At 50.7% G+C, this 23,000-nt stretch overlaps 1 protein-coding gene across 3 annotated transcripts in view; it reads right to left on the bottom strand.

Annotated features, from left to right (window-relative positions):
- ERI3 (ERI1 exoribonuclease family member 3) overlaps positions 1 to 23,000 on the bottom strand; it is a 109,171-nt gene that overhangs the window by 71,293 nt on the left and 14,878 nt on the right. For all 3 annotated transcript variants that reach the window (XM_068691357.1, XM_068691356.1, XM_068691358.1), the window contains exons 3-5: positions 16,014 to 16,130; positions 11,556 to 11,615; positions 9,664 to 9,755 (exon numbers count right to left, since the gene is read on the bottom strand). In XM_068691357.1, the coding sequence (XP_068547458.1) occupies positions 9,664 to 9,755; positions 11,556 to 11,615; positions 16,014 to 16,130 (269 nt within the window). The remainder of the gene's footprint in view (positions 1 to 9,663; positions 9,756 to 11,555; positions 11,616 to 16,013; positions 16,131 to 23,000) is intronic.

The following is a 23,000-nucleotide window of genomic DNA, read 5'->3' as shown; positions in this document are numbered from 1 at the left end:
CAGCCCTCCCCCCTCCGTCGCCACGCTGCAGCTCGCTAGATGCGCCGGCACCATTATTTACAGATGTGACAGTCGGGGAAAATCACTCCCAGTAACTAGGGGAATGGCAAGGGGGCTGCTCGGCAGAGCAGGAGCCCACGGGGCTGGAGACCGTGCCCACCTCCTGCTCCCCACTGCAGGGACTCTGAACGGGACCATGAAATGCCACCAGAGCAGGGAGCATGGGCTGCAACCAGCCTTTGCAGAGGTTGAGCAGGGGGCTGATTGCCAGCGCTGCTGAAGGACGCTTCAGCCAGCTTTATGGTTCCCTGTCAGCATCGCTCCTACAGCCTCCCTTTGGAGGGAGCTTCCCAGCAACACGAGAGGCTTTAGAGCAACAGCCCCAGCAGCCTCCCTCTCCTGGAGAAGCAGAAGGGACTGCAGCAACCTTCCTTTTAACACATCCGATTTCAGCCTCCTCGCTCCCCTCTGGAAGCAGAGGTTTTGCCAGATGATCACACTACCATTAAGGTCTCCACCAGCACAGCCCTGCTGCCAGCCACCCATCTACGCTGGATGCCAAAGCCACAGCAGGCAACGTGGTTTAGACGTGGCCCCCACCTGAGCAGCTCCTCTGCTGTACACTCAGCTTGCTCCTGTCCTCTCCTTCCTCTGCCCACTCTTGCTGCACGCTTGCTGTGCTGCTCTGCACAAAGGCAAACCTGGTTTCAGAATCACTGAGGCTGGGGGCTGCCAGGGACAAGCAGCAGCGTCCCCACACATCCCGAGGGCACGCAGCTCACCAGCAGTCCTGCCCAGGGCTGCGAGGTGGGGAACGCAGCTTGGACACGCTGCTGCCCCCGACACCCCTCCAGAAATGCCTCCGCTGCTTTGTGGCTGGCTGCTGAATCCGAGGCAGGCAGAAGCCCGGCCTTGCCATTCTCAGCTTTCCTCAGCTCCCTGTGCAATTAATGGGCTTAATTATTGATGGCAAAGGCAGGGATGGGAGGAAAGAAAGAAAAAGCCAACGAGAAGGGAATGATGTGGGGGTGGCAGGCGCCAAAGGTCTCCGAAGAGCTTCCCTCAGCCTAGAGCAGAGAAAGAGCCCCTAGCCGCTCCGCAGCTCCCACGGCCCTGCTCTAATGCTCCCTGACATGCCTCTGAAGACAGCGAGCTGTTTGCAGTCACCACCGTGATTTGTTAGTAATTATTTTCACGGTGTCACATTGCTGTCACTCTCTTAACAAAGAGACAGGCAGCCCGAGGCTGCCTGCGAGAAAGAACCAGCAGAGAAAAGGAAGTGTCAGGCACCCAGGGATCCTCTTTGCTTCCCGGGTTTCAGAACCAGAGTCCTCAGCAGCTTCTGAAGGAACTTCTGAGGAGAAGTGGCAAGTCAGAATCATCTCCCATCCTCGTCACAGCAAGAGGAGTTAATTACTTAGCCCCCTCTTAATTTCATCTTACCTGGATAACCCGTGCAAGACCCAGGTGCTCAGAGCCCCTTAAGCCACCAATTTGCTTCAGGTCTGCAGCAACCACAAAAACTTTGGCAATCGGTGACTTTTAGCATTCTCCTTGCAAGCTCCAATTTCTTTTCACGTGGTCGTGCCATCAGACTGCGCTTCTGAGGCCCAGCAATCCTGATGGCCAAATCCCCCCTCTGCCCATCACCCCACACACGTTAACCCCTCCACAGCAGCCTCATCCATTCCGTCACGCTGCTGGGCTCCACAGGGCAGCAACGTTTCACCTGGCATTTTGCAACGCCAGGCATCTCGTCAGCTTCCTCCCACCCGAAACACACAGCCTCATGGCTTGCCACCTCTGGTTTCTTACAGACCTCCCCCTTGCAACTCCCAGCAACCATGGAGCTTGCTTGGGCCCCCAAGGAAGGGGAGCTATTTTGGCACCTGACGTGTCACACAACGTAAGGACAGAGCGATGAAAGGCTGAGACACCTGGCCAGCCAGCCCTTAGAGCACCTCTGATCTGTGTGCAGAAAGCAAGTGGGTTTCCTCCAGAGCAATTCCAAGTTTGACTTGCAGCAGACGAGCATTCTTCCCCTGCCTGCTTACCGACAATGCACAAGGGTCATTCCCCACAGCCACGGGGAGACTGGGGTTTTGATTCACCCTCAGCACAGGGAGAGTTTGGAAACCTGAAGCCTCACCACCTAAGCAAAACCCTCCTGCAATTACCTGCATGGAAGAGCACTGACTCAGAGGGCAGCTCCTTTTCAGGGGTCCTTTTAATAACCCAGAAACGGCACATGCATGCTGTGAAGAATTAGGATCGCCACTGGGAAGCTAAATGGTCCATAAAACGTAACGGCTCTCTGGCACAGGGAGCACAGCGAGCTGGAGGAGAGGTCTCGGCACCTTCCCATTGCCTGGTCTGCAGGGGACATGCAGGACCCCACACGGGGACGGTGCTGAACCCAGAAGGATGCTGGCATTGAGACCACCCCAACACCCAGAGGGGAAAGGGAAGCAGGGATGAGCGAGGGGCACCTATGGAGAGAAGACCAAGGGATGTAGGTGCTGGGCAGATGGGAGGAGAAAAGCCCTGCTCAAAGAGAAGCAAACAAAGCTGGTGGGACCTGGGTAGGACAAAGTCCTAGGCTGCAAGAGCTTCCTGCACGTGGCCCTGCTGGCACAGCGCACTGCATCCTTGTTCTTCTTCCCACCAACTCCTCCATCCTGCTCTTCTGCTCTTCCACTCCTGGGGAGTCAGTGGCCGGACAACGCGCGGGAGAATACGCTGGAGGGAAAATACCAGGGCTGACCTCAAGATGGCCCAGTAGGTCTTTGCCAGCCAGGAGCTTCAGGAGGAGAGGGACCGAACCCATCCAGGAAAATGGCTCCCACCAGGACACAAACAAACAAACAAAATGCTTTCCAGAAAGCTACTGCACCACACAAAGCTTGACTAGAACAAGATGCAGCTCCCAGGTTGGCAGTGCTCTCAAGCAGAGCCCCCTACCCAGAGCAGCCCCAAGAGTGCTCCTCCCAGCTAGGGCTTTGGGCAGGCAGCGGTGCCAAGCCACGACCACTCTGCCTCTGCTTGGAAGTCAGAAGAGCTGAGATCCAAAGGGGGAGACCTGACGTTAGCCCCAGCATGAAACACTACAGCTGTCCAGAGCTAGGAGAATTACGCTTTTTGAGTGATAAAGAAGAGTTGTGCTTTATGAAGCCACTCCTCATGCCACAGACAAGAAAGCCCAGATGACAAAGGGTCTTCCAGTGGTTTATCCTCTACTGCCCTCAGTCAGCCAGCTTTTCACCTCCCCAGGCCACAGGTAACCATAACGCTGATTGCTATTAGAGGCGTCTCCTACAAGCACAGAGGGCCAGGGGTGTGCTTTTTACCAAACGCCCATTATAAATCCACTGGTTTTGGAGCCATTTTGACTGAATTCATTACGACACTGGACCCAGAATTCACCTGAGATCCTGCTGCAGAGGGATTATTCTTCCTGACGGTACGGGCAGACAATGCTGGGACAGATGGCTTTGCATTCGTCAGTGCAATTGTCCAAATATAGCCTGAGTTACTTTACCCAGGAATGGAAACATTCACCTCCTGCATTCATTACCCCACCTCGATGGCTCGTTGCTGGAAACGGAGTATTTCATGCAATGCCCATCTCATTTCCCCTACACTGCAAATTCATTCCCAGTTTCTCCACCATCTTTCACACTATTTCCAACTCCTTTGCTCCTAATTCCCAAGCAGCAGAATCCACGCTCCTCAGAGCACGTCAGGCATCACAGCCCAATAGATCTGTGCCAACCACAGCCCTGATGGTGACAAACATCTTTGCTGTGATGCCCCAGCCAAGAAGCAGACCCGAAGGTGACAGTCACTTGCACGATGATCCCCGTGCAAAGATTTCACGTCCAAAGCTTAATGCAAAGGCACCCGCAGAGCCACACGTTGCAGAAGGGCTCGTGCAACCAGCACGGTTCAGACAAAGGCAGGAACGGATGACAGCTGGGGACCCACTGCAGGAGGACAAGGAAAATAAGCGTGCTGTACTCATTTTAAGTAGGTGTTGCACACTCTTCTTTTTGAGGGGGGGAGACCTTAAAAATAAAACATTTATTTTGCATTACTGATATCATTTCCTTTCAAAACAAAAAGCCGGCCTGCGGGGTCACAGAAGTGAATGGGGTCAGTGCTACTCCCTGTAAGTGCTAGAGAAGAGCATGCTCATAAGGCTGCCTTGCTTAGCTCCAGCAATGCACTTTAGGATGTAATTACATGAACAACTCCATCAGCAAAGCTGACTCAAAAGGTTCCTGACCCTGGATATTCAGTCCCGTCCCTGCGCCGTAGTTCACCACCCTCTTCTTGAGCCAACGTAACCATGTGAAAGGGTACACCACGGGCTCGCTCAGCAAAACGATCCCCACTAAAAGCGACGACAAAAACAAGCTAACCCAAAGATTTTGGGTTGGAAAGGAATTCTTTTCCTATTTTTTAATCAGATTACTGTTATATCTCTGTTACCAGCTCCTCCCTGTTACTCTCGGAGCCACGTCCTGCCCTGCTGCCACCCGACCAGCCCACCCTAAGGCTTCTCCTGCCTGTCCCCACAGCTCCCCGGGCAGCTCCGCTCCCTCGCTGCAGGCTGCCTGCATTTCTCTCCCAGGGAACGACTGCTGATGCCCTCCTGGCCCTGAGATAAAGAACAGCACGCAGGAGGGACACCGACACCATCAATCCTTCCCTCGTGACCTAAGGCCGATTCCAACCCGATCCTCCAGGACAGAAGACCAGAAGGAGCACCCCGCTGACACTCAGCAGGCCTGGGGAGGCAGGTGTCCTCCAGCCGGCAAAACTTGTGCAGGAAAATCCAGACAGTGAGATAAAATTAAGCAGTGGGATAATTCATTGCTCAGAATTTACTAATATGCAACCTAGGAAGAGCACCAAGGGCCATAAACATTTCAAGGCACTTCGCAGTGTTTTATCACTGTATTAGAGTACTTGCCTTTTAACATTTATTTAAGAAAATAAACTTCTGCGCAGTAGTTTCCTGGGAAGAAATAAATGAGCATGTTCTGACCAGCCGCAGCACAAGCACCTTCGTGTTGGAGGTACGCAGAGCAAAGCCTACGCACATTTTTACCCATCTGATGCATGTGCAGAATGATCCGAACATGGAAGGGGAAGGATGAACTTGATGCTAAGGTGTCGGTCTGAGATTCAGACGTGGCTCAGCTCCTCTCTCTGCCTCTGTCTGCCTGTGTGACCACAGGCCCCTCACTTAACCCCGCTGTGTCTCAGCTCTGTGGCTATGAACACGCAGCAAAACCGCTCCCCTCGGCTGCCCAGATTAATTCCCATTGTGCTTAAAAAGCAGGCAAAATGGTTCCATGCACAGAGGGAGGCAATTTGACATTTCCGACGAGATAAAACCACACTAAAGAGCTTACAATGCAAGGGCTCAACCCCGGCAGACTCCCAGTACCCTCTCTATCCACTAAACCCATCTCCTGCAGTCAGCAGCACGTTACCCTCGCCACCCAATGGCACATCAACGCGATTTGCTTAATCACCGGCGGCAGTCGTGTCCTGGCTGCAGGATGAGGTCCCAGCAGCCGAGCAGACAACGTCGGGGCTCAATCCGGCCCTGGAGCTTTTCAACTTGGAGGAGAACTTGCAACAGGCTGAAGGAATCCTCCCGCTGGGCCTGAGGACCGTGTGCTAACGAGGCTGTATCCCCACTCATATTTTAGCTTGGCAGGTCTGGTGCTCCTTTCATCTTTTGCTTCAGGTAGCTCTCTTTAATTAATAACATTTCTGTGCCGGCGCAGGGAACTTTCCACCCAGAATGAATGGCCCTCTCTCATTAGAACCACGACTGTCATGATGTATTCAGGAGCAGGAGCGTGATTCATTCCCCTGTCTGGGAACGCGGGGTGCTGCTGGGGGGTGGCGGGGAGAAGAGTCTCTGTAATGAGTGACGGAGGTTTGCTGAAGTTGATGTGCGACTCTGGCGGCTTGAACTGCCTTGTCAGGACAAGCCTTCAGAAAGGTGATGTTCCTACTCAAGAGGTTTTCCTCATTAAAGAAATTGCATCTTAACAAGAGGGAAGAAGGGGAGGGGCGGCAGGAGAGCTGCTGTCTCCCCGACTCCAGCCTGGTTCATGCGAAGCCGGAGCTGAAAGCTGGCTGATGGCAGCGCAGCCGGCAGAGATCAGCACTCCTTTTCTGAGCCCTCGTGCAGCAGCCAAATCCCCCACCAGTGATTTTCTCTCTTGCATCGCACCAGACCCATGAAGAAGTCACTGGTGGCAGGGCCGAGGACCTCAACTCATGCCTCCGTGAGCCCTTCCCAGGTGCTCGTGTCCCCTTCCCTGCACCCAGCTCCGTGTGCTCCCTGCTGCCAGAGGGAACCCGGGCAGACACAGCCCTGTGATCTTCCACAAAAGCTCCAATGTTCAACAAAAATCAAGTCTGCAGCCACAGTGCCTCATTCCCTGAAGATTCTTGAGCCAAGCAAAAGCTTCACAGGTCCTTTAGCAGCTGAGTGTCCATCCTGAACGCTGCAGACCCAGACACTGCTAGAGACCATCAGCAGAGCGCAGTACCTTGACAGTCACTGTTTCTCTTGTGCTTTTCTTTGAGCTACAAGTGCTAGCACGTTGCAGCAGGGTTATGTCCTCACTTCCACCACTGACAGGCTGGAAGGTTCCTCCTGGGTTCCAGCCCATACTCCCCATCCAGCTTGCTCACCCCGCTGTGCTTCCCAGTGCCCTGGCACCTGCTGGAAACACCCACAGTAGACAGACCTGTCCAAAAAGTACCATTTCCAGCTCCTGAAGAGCACATGCAGACTGAAGCCAACCTGCCCAGGTCTCTGCTGGAGAAGCCAGGAACAAGGCTGCACGGTTTGCCACCAGCAGCCAAGCTGAAGACAATGGAAAACAGGAGCTACAAACCACAGGAGCCTCTGGTAAGAGGAGCACAGGTTGCTTCGCAGACAGCTACACAAGCAGCTGTCACTGCTAAGGGAAGGAAGCTGAGAAAAAGAGCAGAGTCAGGAATGGACCTGCCCTAAATCACCGCTCCCCAGGCCAGGAAGCACTGCAGCAACACACAGACCCTTTGTAGGCAGCGGCTCTTCAGCACGGGGCAGCATCGTGCTGTGGAGGAAGCACCAGTGCCGTGCCTTCAGCCTCGGAGGGCTGAGGACAGCACATGGACCCTGAAACCTCACACGAGGGGCAGACGGATTGGATTTCAGTGTCCCACTCCCCAGAACGCTGTGGGCAAGCACACAGAGCAGATGCCAGAGGTATATCTTCACCCCAGAGCAATGGCCTTACCATTCTGGGTGCATTTCACGTCGTTTTCCAGAATCCCTCTGGAACCCAGAGGGGTTTTTATTGTGCAACACTTCCAAGGACACACTTGGGCAGGCAGCATCACCTCCCCTCTCGCTGCCCCAGCGCCTTCAGTGCCAGGCGTGTGGTCTCCACGCAGCCACAAGTCTTTTAGGGAAGTCCAGGGTAATTCCCTGGAATACTTCCTAGATGTTCCACCTCTCTGCGGATGTATCTATCTCCCTGTCTGAGCAGCCTCGTTTCAGCTCCGTGCCTTCCCTCTTTCAAAAGAGATGCTCAGTTCTGCTTTGCTAAACCCTATTTGGCAATGTGTCTAAACACACGCAAACTTAATTAGTTCAGGAGGGAGACTCGGCATTTGTGGTGACGGATAAAAGTAATGGGAAATGAGACAAGTCAGAGCTGGCAGGGAGTCCTCACTCAAGCCTCGTTCGCTGGCACGGCGCTAATCAGATGTGACGCTACACGCTGCTGCACCCAATCGGCGGCGGAGCGGCGCGATGCGCTCCTCTCCGAGCGGCTGCAGCCAGGCTCCCTGCATCCGTCTGGTTGGAAACATGAAATTTATTTTCTGCTCTGCCCTGGAGACGCTTCCGGATTGAATCCTGGAGTTAATGGTTTAAAAAAAATTTTTTAAAAGGAAGAGGGAGAAACGAACCGCTCACTGCAGCCTCGTGGCCAGGAGTGGAGTCTTCTTTTCCAGCTGACTAGTGAGGCACAATCCATGCGAGAGACCACTGAAAATGGTGAATCAAGTATCTTGGGCCCAGATCTGTGTGTCCTGCTGGGCCAGCTCACCACACAACCTCTACAGCTCACCAGAAAGAGGACCCAGCTTCACTTCTGTTTCCCCTACTACACAGCTCTGAAGCAGGAAAAAAAAGGAGAAGGTTGCCCATCCCATGCAGACACTGAGTTAGGATCTCATTACCTGGGAACCTCGTTATCCCACTGTGAAAGGGATGGAAAGATGGGCTTTGAGCAGATGCAAATTACAACTCTGTTCCTCACAACCCTCACTGAAAGCAGTAATTTGGACTCTCAGAACGGCGATACAACAGTAAAGAGCTGAGAAAAGAGAACAGGTGAGAAACAGAAGTGTAGCACATCCTTGCAGCTGTTTTTGTGTTGGTCTCTAACAAGAGTTAGAGTACAATATACAAAGAAAAATATGTATTAATTCAAAGCAGAGACAAAGGAATTGGCAATATAACTCAGACACAGGTTCTGGTCATGGCCTCAGCAGAGACCCAGTAAATTCTGACTCAAAAGAGCATGGCAAATTTCTCATCTCCACCAGCGCTTGTGCTGCTGCTCCCATCCTTGTATCTCATGTCTCACTAATCACACCAAGAAGAAGTAAGGAGCTGCCACTCTACAAAGACCACTCTGCAGGGAGAAAACCAGTGCTGATTGCTCCCAGGCTGTGTGCAGTTTATTTAGGCTTCCAAGCTGGGGAAACCAATGTCACAGGGAACACCAAGTAACACTACTAACGAGTTGTGGATGTCAGCTTAGCATTGTACGTGTCAAGTCCAGGCTTTACCAGGGTGATAACAACAGGGGTCTTTACCCGGCACGGTGAGGAAATGAAAAGCTGAAGCGAGATTATAGCAGTCCAAGTGAATTCAGCACAGTATGACACTGATCTGCAAATATCTTACAGATTAGATTAATTTAATTCTTAAACACAATTCCACTTTATTTTTAATCCCATTTTCAGGATGCTGGTCTAGCTGTTCTGGCAACGAAACATGCGCATACACCAAGGCTTGTGGATCCCAGTCCCCACCTGGTGCTTTCTCGATCCCAGTCACCCTGCTGATGGACATGACCTTAACGACAAGAGCACCGATGAAGCGTGCCAGGCTTGGCTCGGACTCTTTCCAAAGGCTACTCTGATTCACATCCAGTTAACGTGCCAAGATGACAGAGAGAAGGCCTTGCATGTCAAAGTCAGGTAAGGGCCACTGCTTGATTTGGGCGTACAGTAATGGTGTTCATTCATGCGCTCAGATACCCATCCCTTTGGAAAATACATTGGATAAAACCAGAAAACATTACAAAGCCCCGGTTTAAACCTTTCTTGGGGTTATGAAAGGATTCATTTGCTAGAGGGATTATCCTAGGCAGTGATCTGGCACTATGCCTAGCACCTACCTGTCTTCTTAAACAACCCTCCACTCCCAATTATGCACGGCAAACAACGATTTCCCTGAAAAACAAAGACTAGGGACAGTCGGAGGCTTGCAAGAACAAAGACATCCACACTACAGGCAAGCATGGAGCAGTAAAGCCCAGAAAAATCTCCCTCCCCTTCCATACTCACATCACTTTCAAATCCCAGTCTCCACAGGTCACAAAAATCGACTTGACGCTGGGATCTAAGAGGCCTTCCTTCGCCATCCACTCGTCAACCCTCTGAAAGGAAGGCAAGAAAAGGGGATGAGTTTTGCAGAGACAGGCCGAGCCACAACAGTTAAACTCAGATAAGCTGCTTGCAATCAAGAGAGAAGAAAATTGTGATCTTATCCACCCCTCTCCCTCTCTCTCTCTCCTCTCTTTGCTTGCCATCTGAACAACAGCACGTTTGGACCTTTGAAGATTTCTGATAGGAGACATCAGGCAACCAGAGCGGAGATGATCTTATCAGACATCGCAGCCGCGCTGCTCGCAGAGGGATGGAAGTTGTGCAGCGTTACCGGGATGATACAGCCCTGCTGTTACTTGCCATACCTCTGCTTCAGCTCTCCCTGGACCAAATGGGCTTGTGCTAAGTAGAACCTGTGTCCTCTCCAGCCAAGAGGAGCACGCTCATTTCTTGAAGCTCTCCAGCGTGGCCTGGGGGAGGGAAGCCAAAGCAAGAGGCTCCACCGTGGCTCTCCAGGCATGAGGCTGGGAACTGAGAGGAATCAGGCAGCAAAACAGAATTGAGAGATTCCGACTACCTGCTTTGATAGCCACTGGAAGCAGGTGACAGGCTGCAACTCTGCAGCCTCATCAGCATTTGCAGTGCTTCAGCAGGAGAAATCTCTCCTCTTCCCATCACTCGACACCTTCAGCTCCTGAACAAACAAGCACGCCCCAGAAACTGTCTGACCCAGATCGGATTTTAACCTAGAAATGTGCAGCTGTGCTAACACCTTCTCAGTCCAAATAAATCCACAGAGATGTTTCCACGCTCTGTGAAACTCCCGTGGGATCGGAGGGGGCCATTTCCTGCCATACCCCAGTGGCAGTGTGCATTCACCCATCCAGGCAAAGGTGTTCCCTCCTGGGGCAGGTAACAGGCATGGCCAAAGGCGCTTAGGGCCCCGTGCCGCTGTCACAGGCTCTCTGCAGGGCAGGGAGGGCTGCCCCAAAAGCAGAGCCCAGCCTGCTGCCCCCAAGCCCTGTGCCTCGCTCCAGCCACCGGGATCTCGTGGCCAGGCTCCTGCTGCGACCTTGCTGAAGTCCCTGATGTGAGTGCCCACGAAGCGCCCTCTCCATGGAGGATTTTCAAGCCTTTGATTTGATTTCCGCACATAAGCAATTGTCGCAATTATTCTGATTAGGAACAATTAGGTAACACAGCGGTGGAAATCCTGACAGAGACAATGCATTGAACGGCAACCTGCAGCCCGAGCGGGCTCTGCTTGAGGAGGTTTCCTTCCCTATCTGACTACCAACAAAAGCTATTGATGGAGAAATACTCCCGAGCTAATTAAGCCCTAAATGCTGTAGGAATTCAACATTAAGCAGATGGCATTATTAGGGCTCTATCTGCATTCGCACATCCTCCAGATTAGATTTCAGAGGCATTTTCCTTCTACACCACGTGTATTATCGAGCGTTTAAACAGGTAGAAAAAATTAATTTAATAAAGTGCTGAGGGAGGGAAAGAAAAAAAGAAGGCAGAGCTCCCAGAGCAGTGATCTCGAGCAGCGTTGTGGTGCTTTAAAACTGGCTCAAGAGAGAATCGCCTCTTCTCCTATCTACTGGCAGGAGTTTGGATATCTTGTCAGTACCCTTGACATGAACAGCTGGAGATGACAGATCAATGGTTCAATACTCTCAGCAGCGTGTCACTGACGTGACAGCAAATGTTATTCTAATGAAGCTGTAATCATAGTCAAATTACGCGGTTCGATTCTCAGCAAGGGGAGGGTGCAGGGAGCGAGCTGAAGGGAGGCCGACAGGAGCAGAGGTCAGAGGTGAGGAAATAAAGGTTACTCTGCTTACCTCAAGCACTTGCTGGAGGCTGGGCTGCCCATCCACCATGCCTTGAATAATCCCAGTCAGCTGAAACGAGAGACAAACAGAGAGCAGGCGTCAGAGCGGCACTCAAAAGATCATTAGAAAGGGCTCCTCTCCTGTCCATCTCCCTGCCACCAAACCACGCTCCCCTGACCCCGGTGGGCACATTGCTGAGGGGCCAGCGCAGCAGGGGCACGGGCAAGGGCAGAGCTCCATCCCAAAAGCAGGACACTGATGGAGCCATGGTGTGGCTGCACACACCAACACGATGCCCCAAATGCTGCCCCCTTCCAGATCTCCAGTTCTGAAGTTGTCCCGAATTACCCAAGCAGGGCAACTACTGGGGGCTCTGGGCATGCCCCTGCTACCAGAGAGACACCAAAACTGCGGTGTCAGACAAACTGCAAAGGCCGCTGCTGGTAAGCCAGAACCACAGCGGCTCCATCCATCCTCCCCTGTGCTGGGCAGCAAAAATCACAGCTGGACAGCCTGGCTTCCTGAAGGTAGGGCACACGCACAAAAAGATGCGGTCTCACAGGCCTTTGCCTGCATTGCCCAGGCTTGCTGGAGGCACACAGAAAACAGATAATTTTTCTGTCTGCCTTCCAAGTGACAAAACTGTCTTTTCCCATATTGAATATCGGAGGTCAGTAGCTTGCCATCAATGCACCCAAGTAATTAAAAAAATCATTATCAAACTGAGCGCACGCCACGGGATTTCGCTTCATCTGGCGCCTTCCTCAAGCTACCCACACCTCACATGTTTTCGTAACGTGGAGCTCAGGGTGTGCCTGGCTGCACACCCTGCCACCCGCACGTGGAGCCACAGCATCCACCCGAGAGCATCCTCCGGGCACCTTCCCTGCAGGGCAGAGCTCACCGATGTGCACACCACAAACCCTGCCCCAAACTGTAGGGTTAAGCTTCATGAAAAGCACGGCAGCCGAAAGCAGCTCAGCTGCTTCCACCTCTCTGTCTCGCTGGCGCCTCGGCTTACAGCACTGAACTCGGAAGGAAGGGAAAAAAAAAAAAGAAAAAAAAAAAAAGAAGAGATTAAACTCCAATTAAACTGTAATTACATTTAATGAATACCAAATACCTGACTCGCTGAATAAACTGTAAGTGGAAAGATTATTTTCTCATCGTGACTTCCATGGAATGGTAATATATACCTTTTAGGGAAAGGATTTTAATTTTAAGGATGTAGAGTTCCTCTAGGTAGGTTTCTCAAGTTCATCAAGCCATTATGAGGTGGAATTTTAAGGAAGTGGAGAGACACACACACTCTCATATTCCAGAAACTGTTTTTATATTAATCTGTATTTTAATTGGGTAACAGCTGCTGCCTACAGACTTCCTGTACTCTAGGAGGCAAATAGATTTAGGAGATTAATGCGTGGCTCTTCCGAGCATTTTTCAAAGCTCCCTGGCTTGTTTCTTCCTCCCCTCGCTGTCCTCCTCTCCAGGTATTTGCCCAGCAGATGTGGGCAGCTCACCTTACCACAAGGGGCTGCCTCTGGCTCTCAGGGCAGCTCAGACCAAACCCCTGGGAGCAGATGACAGGCGAGCATCTGGGGAGATGCCCGGAGCCTCCTGCACCAATGTTAGTGGCTTCTGCTGCTCCTGGTACCTGCGGGACCGCATCGCTCAGCACCACAAGGGACCAGATTTCTCCCCTCTCACACTTCCTGATCCTTTCTGATCTCAGCTGTGTAAGTCACCTCTAACACCCGCCCCAGTGCCTTGGGTTGCTGCGGTGCTGTTTGCTCGCGCAGTTTTGATAAAATATAAAAACATAAAACGGCACAATTGTAAAGTTTCACTGGCGATCCCAAGAAGCACATGGTGCTTGGGAACATAAACAAGCTATAAGGCATTTATCCTGCTGTACTTTTATTGTCTGTTCCTTCAGCAAAGAAATCAATGAAAATTTATCATAAAAAGAGAGCAAAGTACCATGAAAAAGCCCGTACAAGCACCCTGTGTGTGGAAGGAACCTCTCACTTGAGCTCCTGGCACGAGCTTTTTGCGCATCGGACAAGCCACCTGCATCTTCCCAAAGGGTGCGAGGAGCTTTTTGTACCTAGCAGCAACTTCTGACCACCTGCGAGTGCTTTCCACCGTCTCTGCCAAAATGTTTGGCACCCCTCTAACTGTAACCAAGCCTTAGGACTCATGCTTTAAAGTCAGGTGAAGAGAGAAGGGACCAGACCTACAGAATGATCCAGCACGGAAGGTGTGCTCCTAGCCACCGGTGTGGGAGGTCAGAGGGACCTCCTGCAGCTCAGGTACAGCACAGACACACCGAAACCTAACCAAAGAGATGCCCCCAAGGGTGATCACGAGCTCTCCACCTCGCAGACACCCTTCCCATGTGGTGCTGTCTTCAAGAAGTGGAAGGTGAGAACGGCTCCAGGCTGGAGGAGGAGCATCAAGTGACCCCAGGAATCCTTCCACCTCAAACAGCCCGACTGCTTCCTGCCAAAGCGAGGAGCAGAGAGGGGAAAGCAGCAGCACAGCAGCCAGGCTCTCGTGCAATGTCAACACCGCTGCTTTGCTACAGAGTTTATCTGGGAAACCATCGTATTTCTACTCCAAGACAGTTTGCTGATTACCTAAGCACTTGTCTCTGGTGTACAATCTGATAATCAGGCCCGGTCTTTCTTTGTAGACAAAGAGGCCAATAAATCTCACCCTTTGTAAGTAGAGGTGCACAGACAAAGCCCTTTACTGGCATTTAGCAAAATAGGTATTTTTCAGAAAACAGAAAGCAGCTGAAAGCTGAAGGCAAGTGCTGGAGCCGGGCAGGCAGTGGCTGTTTGGGAGCTGGATGTAGGGCAGAGCCAGCAGCGTTGGGGCACTGCCTGGCCACACCACAGCACCCCCGGGTCCCCCCGGCACTACAGCCTCTGCAAAAAGCAGCTGCAAGTGACAGAGGGACAAAGAAACAGCAGGAGGAAGGATGCAGCTGAAACGGTATGTCAGTGTGAGTTCATTAGTGAGATGACTTCTCTGGAAATCCGACGTACAAAACTTACATTTGGGGCCCTTCTCTAGAAGGTAACATTGCTCCTAGCAGAGATCAGGTGCAACTGGGAGGTTTATCACAGCACACGTTTTGCAAGCCAGTGAGTCTCATGTGGGTAGGGCCAGCCCAAGTAGTTGTCCAGCCTTCCAGTACTATGCTTGCAGAAATGTCTCCGTTAGAGCTATAAATGAGTGAGAATGGAGGGCTTTCTGAAAGCCCCTCTCCTGAGAGTGATGTTTTCTGGGCTTACTCTTTTTTTTTTTGTTCTTTCAGTTTAAATAAAATACCTTTGGCTGGGTTTTAGTTACAGAAGAATGAAAAAAAAAAGTGTGTGTATATAAATACAGGTTTTGTTTTCTTATTTATTTTTACAACGTGCAGACACAGAAGGGGCTAGCTGGTCCTGGAAGACGTTTCACTTAACACATGGGAGACATTTTTCATCCAACTAGTAGGTGGAGGACAAGCATGTCAAAGGCCAAAACCTGCAGCTGCGGAGACTGCAGCAAACACACTGTGGTGTCAAGGAGCCTGGATGAGACCAGGCCTGAACAAAAGACTCGGATGCCCTGATCCCACAGTCAGTGCTTTAGTTACGTAGCTGGCCAACATCGGAACAGTGAAATAACAGAAAAAAAAAACAACAAAGCAAACAGAACTTATAAACCCTGTGCTGATGGCTACAGCAGGGAGGAAGTGCTCACTTGCAGAAACAGTTAACTTTGTGTTGAATGAAATAAATAAATAAAAATAAATCCAGCCCCCTTTCCTTTGAACCACCAGGGCTCACATTTACCCAGTTCCTCGCATGCTGCCTTCATCCTCTCAGCCCTGTCTCGGGAAAGGTGGCTGCAGCTCCAGAGCAGCTGTCCTCGGCAATGAGGAACCAAGGAACAAGATGCCACTTCTCCACAAGCACGTCATCAGTCTTAAAAATCCTGATGTTGGTTATCTTACCACTCCGAGGGGCTCATCAAACCACACTGGAGAGTCACAGCTCCGAACCATGGAGCAATAGGACGTGTCCTCCCCCTGAGCCACGCTCTCTTTTTTAACCCTCCCCACCAACGAGCACGTGGCACAATCACAAAGCTCACGGAGAGGCTGCAGCATTCTGCACGTCAGCTAACACACAGCAGTGCTTTCATTTTGTGGTCACCCAGCAATATCTTCGTTAGCTGTGAACAGAACTGATCTTAGCTAGCAGATCATAACCAGGAACACTGATTATGAACCCAAACGGAGGCCTCTGCATGCTACAACAGTGACAAAATGATCCCCCGTGTCCTTAACGTGAGGCTGGCGTGCCACCCTGCCTTGCAGCTGCACTGTGAAGAGGCGGCCCCGACCCCGGTGCAATGGAAACCTGCTCCCCAGGGAGACTCTCGGAGCACCAGGGAACCTTTGCACTTTACCTCTGTGCAGAAGGGCGTAAGCTGGGGATGCACCACAGGCTGAACATACATGTGAAAGGTGGATTCGATCTCCATCGTCCTGCCATTCAGCTTCAGGATTGGGAATTCGATGATCTCCTGCATAGGACACAAAGGAAAGCAGCTGTTCATTTAAACCAAACAGAAAAGGAAGCAGGATACGATCCAGCTTCTGTCTGTCCAGCAAGGACATCCCAGGGGCTGCCTGACGCCCAGTGCCACCCTCTCCATCCACCTCACGCTGCTTTCGGATGCCACCAGGAGCTCTTTCACGCTTGCAGGCTCCTGCACGAAGCAGCTCCTTCCCTGGAGAGGCTGAAAACAGAGGCACACAGAGCACGGCCACAGAGGGAGGAGAACTGGGAGCCCCCCCAAACCACCCCTCTGCAATATAGCACAGCAGCGAGCCCTGCTTCATTCTCCTCTTTGTAGCCGATTTATGCTGATAGGGAAATAAAAACGTTCTTCATCAGAAGAATGTTCGGTTATTTGAATAATCAGCAATCAAAAATTTACACGGACCTGTTAATAAAAAGTTTAAACAAATTCGGTTACGATGGATTTCACAATTATTAAAAAATACGCGTGGAATTAAAAAAGCCGACCGCTGAATAAAAGCGATAAAATCCTTTGTGCTCGCGCCCCTCCTTCCTCGCTCCCTCTCCTCCTTCCAGTTTAATGTAAGAGGAGAAGTGACAATTTGTTTGGTGTCTTTAAAGAATAATTTGTCTATGTTATTTAATAGAGATGCATGGCACCAAGGTTCCGGAGTGCAAATGAGCCCGCTGAGTGATATCCATGCAACAAGCCTCTCAAATCACTTCTGGAGAGAAACGGGGAGAGGGAGAGAGAATAAAAAAAAATATTGCTTTTTAATATTCAAAAACAGTTTGCAAAATTTAATCAAAGCAGAGCAAAAGCTAACATTTTTACCACTTTGACATTTTTATTAGCGCTTTCATAAATTTTTAAAACATGAATGGAATTAGTTTAACAACAAAAAAAACTGCCTGAAAACATCTGGAAGAGACAAATAAGAAATAAAAAAAGGACAAAAAAAACCCTAACTCCTGCGAGTAAAATTAGCATGTAGAAAAGGCAGTCGCTGCAGAGGAGCTGACACAGTTTTTGCACCCTGGCTGCAACCCCCGTGACCCGCAGGCGGAAATTATCGTGAGGTCACGCATGGGAGCTGCTGACATCACCTCCCCAGCAGGCAGGGGGACGGCGAGAGGATGGGTGGGGAGATGGAAATAACAAATAATTCAAAAAGCCGGGGGAAACACCCTGCAGCCCTGCTGGGGACAGCCCATGGGTGCATGTACCTGGTCCCGACCAGGGTGTGATGCAAGGGGCACGTGCCTGCTGCCATGGGAAGCTGGAAAAATAAAGGAAATAAATGTTAGTAAGTGCCCAGGTGGAGACACTGAGAAGCCAAATGTTTTCCCCAGGGCCAGCTATGCTGCACGCAGCGCTCATGTACACCAAGAGAAGAGGTTTGGGAGCATCCTTTCCCTCTGACAGCCACCAGGAGTGACCACGTTTCCCGTTGCTGGGAAGGGGCAGGGAGGAGGATGCAGAGGCAAAATGCCTGCACGTGGCCCAGGTGGCTTGTGGTGCAGCCCAAGTCCCCAGCTTTGGCCACGCAGCATCTCCCGTGCAAACTGGAGAGCCTGAATCTGAACGAAGACACAGCTGCACGGGGCGCTCCCTTCAAAGCAACCATCACGGATGGACACTGATCAAAGAAAACATCTGTTCAGAAGGCAAACGGACTGTGAAGTTCAGATCCAGTGACAGGACGGTGTAACAGAGCCAGCTTTAACCCAGCACAGCACCACCGTGCCCCCAAATAGCACACCTGGTCCCAAAAGGGGCTGGGGAAGCCGCCCTGGAGGTCTGCACGGGGTGAACATCGCACCAGGTGAGCCCACGGCAGGGCGAGGAGAGGGCTCAGCCCCCCGAGAAGGGCAGGCGCAGGCTGCATTTCCCAGCAGGGCTGCGTTGCAATGCAGAGCTCGGTCCCACGGGACCAGCGATGTCCTCAGGGGCCATCAAGCGGCTGGATGTGAAGCCGGGCTGAATCCCAGGCACAAAGGCGTCGCCTGCCTCCGAGAACCACAGGCAAAAAAAAAAAAAAAAGCACTTCCAGGAGGGTCGGATTAAAACAGACGGAGGAAATAAAAGAAATAAAAAGCTCTACTTAAAAAAAAAAAAAAAGTGGAAAATTTAACAATACCCAGCGTTACGGCAGGGCTGGGGGGGGCGTGTGGCCAGGCAGCCGGGGTGGGACCCGCGGAGCAATTGGAAGGGCTCGGGAGAAGGAGCGGCAGCTCTTTTGGGCTTATTTGGTCAGTTTTTTTAAGCGAGCGGTAAAGGAGCTTTCCCAAAAGGCTGTTTATCTGCACGCTTCCTCTGGCGGAGATTTTTCCAGTCTCTGGCAATGTTTGCTCCACTGGTATCTAAGGCAACAGATACCAGCCCCATGAAATCAGCCCCACTCCTCACTAACGACGTTAGCCAGTCCTGCAATGAAATTTAACCTGTGACACTGCTGTACTTTTCATTTAAACTTTCATTTGGAGAGAAGCAGTGTTTGGAGACCCTGCAGTTTGTCCTGCTAATAAAGACAAGTGTTGGGACCTTTAAAGGTGCCATTCATCTTTTGCCTTTATTAAATTCAATTTTCTTAAGCCCATGATACATCATGAAATTAAGAGTTGACATTCCTGCAGAAACAAAAATATCTATCAAACATAAACAGAAAGGGGGAAAAAAAGAGCCCTCTATTACCATGAATTTATGGCTCAAAGTTGATCTGTTTCCACTTTTTTTTTTTTATTTTAACAAGCATATGGTTTGTTTTAGATATCCGAAATGTTATTACGGATCTAGAATTTCATTAGTAATTATTACGAAATGGTGAGCGCTCAGACACACACGCACACCCCCAACAGCCCGCCTCTCCGGCAGGCAGCCGGGCGCTCGCTCACGTTTCACGACAGCCTGGCGAGCTTAAAATACTCAGCTCCCTCCACCACGGGCTTTCTTTGCTTTCCTCCAGGTGGGGAAAGGCAGAGGAGAGCGGGGGAATTAACAGCAGCTCGCTGTCGTCTCCTTTCTTCCAGCAGCCTGATGGTTCTTACGTGCTGCCCGGAGATCTCCACGCACTGCCACGCGCTGCGACGTCGCCTGCTGCCAGCAGCACTGGGGGCTTTGAGGTCTCGCCCCCCTGCAGCTGCTCCTGGCAGCACAGCCACAAGTTCGGGACGTGCTCCAACGATGCTGCGGAGGTCCAGAGCCTGCAAAGAGCCACGAGCTCCCAGCAGAACAAATGCCCCCGCTAAATTTTGTAAGCGCCGCAATTAGGTGCTTTATTTACCGCTGCAAAGCGGCTTGAAAGGAAATCCAGGAGTCAAAGCAGCAGCAATAAATAAGCGGCTTTTTATTTTTTTCCTTCCCTCGCCAGGGAAAAGTTGAGCATGTTTTGTGTTGAGACATTCTGCGCGCGGCTCCCAATTACAGGCATTTGCATTTATATTGTTGGAACACAGCGCTCCTCAAATCAATATTAACACGCTTAGAGGAAGAGGCAGCGGCACCCTGCCCTCCCCTGTGCTGCTCCCCCAAACTCCTGAACAATAGGAACCCGCAGAGCCCTGGGCTTATCCAGATCCATTACGGGGCCACTCTCTGCACAACCACCTTGCCTGCATGATTTCAGGGCATTTCGCACAAATCCACGTGCCACCTTGCGCAGATTTTTTTGTCTTTCTTGTTTTATAAAATATTTCCCCCAAAAGAGGTACCCGATGCAAGCCCTCCATGCAACCTGGCTGTCCCACAACGGGCATGCTGCAGGGCACTGCACAACAGCTACAGATTTCCCCGTAAAAAGCATTTGAAAAATTCCTAAGGGTGTGTGAAATCACGCCTATAAAGGCAGCTTTTCCCTGCACGACCATCCTAAACGCAGCTCCCCTCCCTGCAACACCCGAGCGGGGATGCAAGAAGTCAGCTGCCTTGATTTTCCTGATAATAGCAGCGATGACCAAGCAGACAACCACTCGTACTAAACGCTCTCCTGTACCAGCACAGACCTCTGGTTCAGAAGGGCAAGCAGCTGAAACTGCACTAATTTCCACAGCGGAACCTTTCTGCTCATCATTTCGGGTCCGGGAGCACTGGCATTACGAGGCTGAAGGAATACGATGCCCTGCAGGACTTCCCGGCCCTCAAAACCTTTCAGTCCAGAAGGCGGCGTGAGAAGAGGACAGGGCACACTTCGGGAGACTGATTTATATATTTGAGGGAGGCCGTGTGGCCTATTCAGTTCAAAAACTACCAGGGAATAATTTATCCCTTACTCCCACCCCCATTTGAAGAAGTTTAATAAACACGAGAATAAAAGATGCCCATAAAAATCAGAGCTGACTGTTCAAAACGCAATAAAAACAAGCAGATGCCTTTGAGAGAAAGGGATATTTTTTTTTCTGATAGGGAAAAGCATAAAACTTGCTACCCAAAGACTGCTTTACACCTTCAAAAAGGTAAGGGGGGGAGAGGCAGGGGAGTCTGACGGAGGGGACAGGCTCAGCACCAGCTCGTTTTGTTCAGTTTGTTCTTTTTTTGTCCCGTCTTTCAAGAAAAAAAAGTCATTTTATGCACAAGGAGCTTATTTCTTAAACAAACACTCGTGTTTTTGATTTACACCACGGGCTGCTCCTAAATAATTTATGGCGGGTTAAATTTATTGCACAGCCCTGGCCGGCTGCAAATTCGAATTGCCAAATAATTAGATTTTAGGGCAATGCTTATAAATTATCCGCCGATTTGTCCGGACTTGTTTGTCAGTTGCTTTGTGCTTCGGGTCATCTTTGGCATTTCGCTGTTTGTGTTTTAATTGCTGATTTACACTTTGACAGATGAGAGTTGATGCCTCCAAGATCCGGGAGGGGACGGGGGGGGGGGGGGGGTGGTGGTGAAGAGCAGGAAGAATCAGAGCTTTTAAAGGCTTGTGATTCTCCTTTTTTTTTCCAAGGCAATTAAAATAGAAAAGGGACATGGTAAGGACAGCCTAGCCTAACAGGTCTGCCTCCCCTGCTTCCATTCAGAGCCTTAATTATTATTTTAACTAAAGCTGCTTCCAAGTGAGCAGCCTCGCACCGGCCCTCAGGGGCAGGAGCCAGGATGACCTCAGAGGTCTTTTCCCCGGTTCTAAATTTTTATTAAACTAACCCAAACTGGGACCATGAAGGCAACGCCTCTGTGATGAGGGGCAGCAGGACTCCTGGATCAGGGCTATCCCTTCCCAAAGGCTGCCTACCTGCACGCAGGAGCCTCACGATGCTTCTGTCCACGAGTTCTGTGTGCTGATTAACACCAGTAAAAGGTCTTTGGGGAAGCTGCTGACCCCCCCAAATTGCTTTTTCCCATCGCTACCTATTTAAAGTACCCATTTGCGCACACCCAACAATTTAATACATTAAAACCACTGTCGTATCTTGGAAAAGCGTGGCAGTAAATGTGCACCAAAATCTGAACACGAGGGGACAGGCAGGAAAATGAAAAGATCATGAAACAATGAGGAAAAGATGACATGAAGTCAGTAACTGCTCCTTGGTCGCTGAATACCCAAGGGCTTTTCCTTCCCCCCTGCTCTTAGCTTAACCTCACCTTCTATCCCCAATTTTCAGGGGCTGAAACCTAATGCCAAAATCTGGATTTCCTTAGTTTTGAGCTGTCCTTTGGGCTCTGCACTGACATCAAACCTGGCTCATGGTTTCAGGTGCTTCCTTACAACCGTGAGGGTGAGGGACCATTTCTCTTTCTTTAATAGGAGCTGAAACTCCCATCTAATCACATGCCCCCGGGAGCTGGAGCTTTAAGAGAGCCGTCTAGTCCATGCACCTGCCCGAAGGCATCACCACCTGCCCCTAAATCATTTCCGACTTTGTCTAGGCTGTTTTTACAGACTCCAATAAGAGAGACTCACACGCTCCCCAGGCGCTCTGTCCTAGTGTTTCATTAGTCTTATCATTGGAAAGTTTTTCCTAATGCCTCATCTGAATTTCCCTCGCTGTTGTTTAAATTCATGACTGCTCTTCCTATCCACAGCAGACGCAGGCCGGAGCATTTCTCTTTCAGATCCTCTTGAAATGGTCTCAGAGTTTTTTTTTGAGGAATGGAGTCCTAAGTGAATCTCTTCTCCAGCTCAGGTCCCTCTTTGCAGGGCTCGAACAGGAGCATCCACGTCTCACACGTGACATTTTCCCCCTGAACTTCTCACTGTGAACACGAGGACTTCTTTCCTATCTGCCATTGTACCTGATGTTTGGAGAGCGGGCTCACAACCCTCGTCCTTCCATCCCAAACAAAACCTTTGGTAGGCATCTGCTCGCAACCTGGATCCTGCCTCTCACCATCAGCATCATCTTGTTCCCGAAAAAAGCACAAAGCTGTTTTGATCTTCCCAGCAGCACGCAGCCATCAAGAATAAAGGAGAACCTCCTTTCCTCGTTCTACACCTGGGATGAGAAATGCAGACACACCAACACTTCAACTCACCTCCTCAAGCGCTACAAGCACGCATTTAACCACCCAGAAAATCTCCACTGACGCAGACAACGATATAAGCCCAACGTTTTTAAGGGAGACTTCACACTCGAACCAGGTTAAAAGCAGCACACACAAATTTTCATATTTTTCATATAATATTTCATATATATTTTTCATATAATATTACCTACTACAAGACACCTACACTATAGCCTTAAGTCCACTCCCTTGAACAACAAGCAGCTGCCCTACGCGGTCCCCACTGCAGAATCATCAAATCACTTCCAGATCCAACCTCTTCACCTGCTATTGAGCAGCAGGAACGATCGATGTTCCCAGCAGTGCTAAAACATCTGGACCGGGCAGAAAGGGCATGTTAGTGCATGTAAATGAACAGCCAAGGGTTTTACA

This window comes from Anas acuta, chromosome 8 (assembly GCF_963932015.1).
Source record: "Anas acuta chromosome 8, bAnaAcu1.1, whole genome shotgun sequence".
In the NCBI taxonomy this organism is placed as follows: domain Eukaryota; kingdom Metazoa; phylum Chordata; class Aves; order Anseriformes; family Anatidae; genus Anas; species Anas acuta.
Note: the sequence above shows the minus strand (reverse complement) of the source record. Positions and strands in the feature narration are given on the sequence as shown.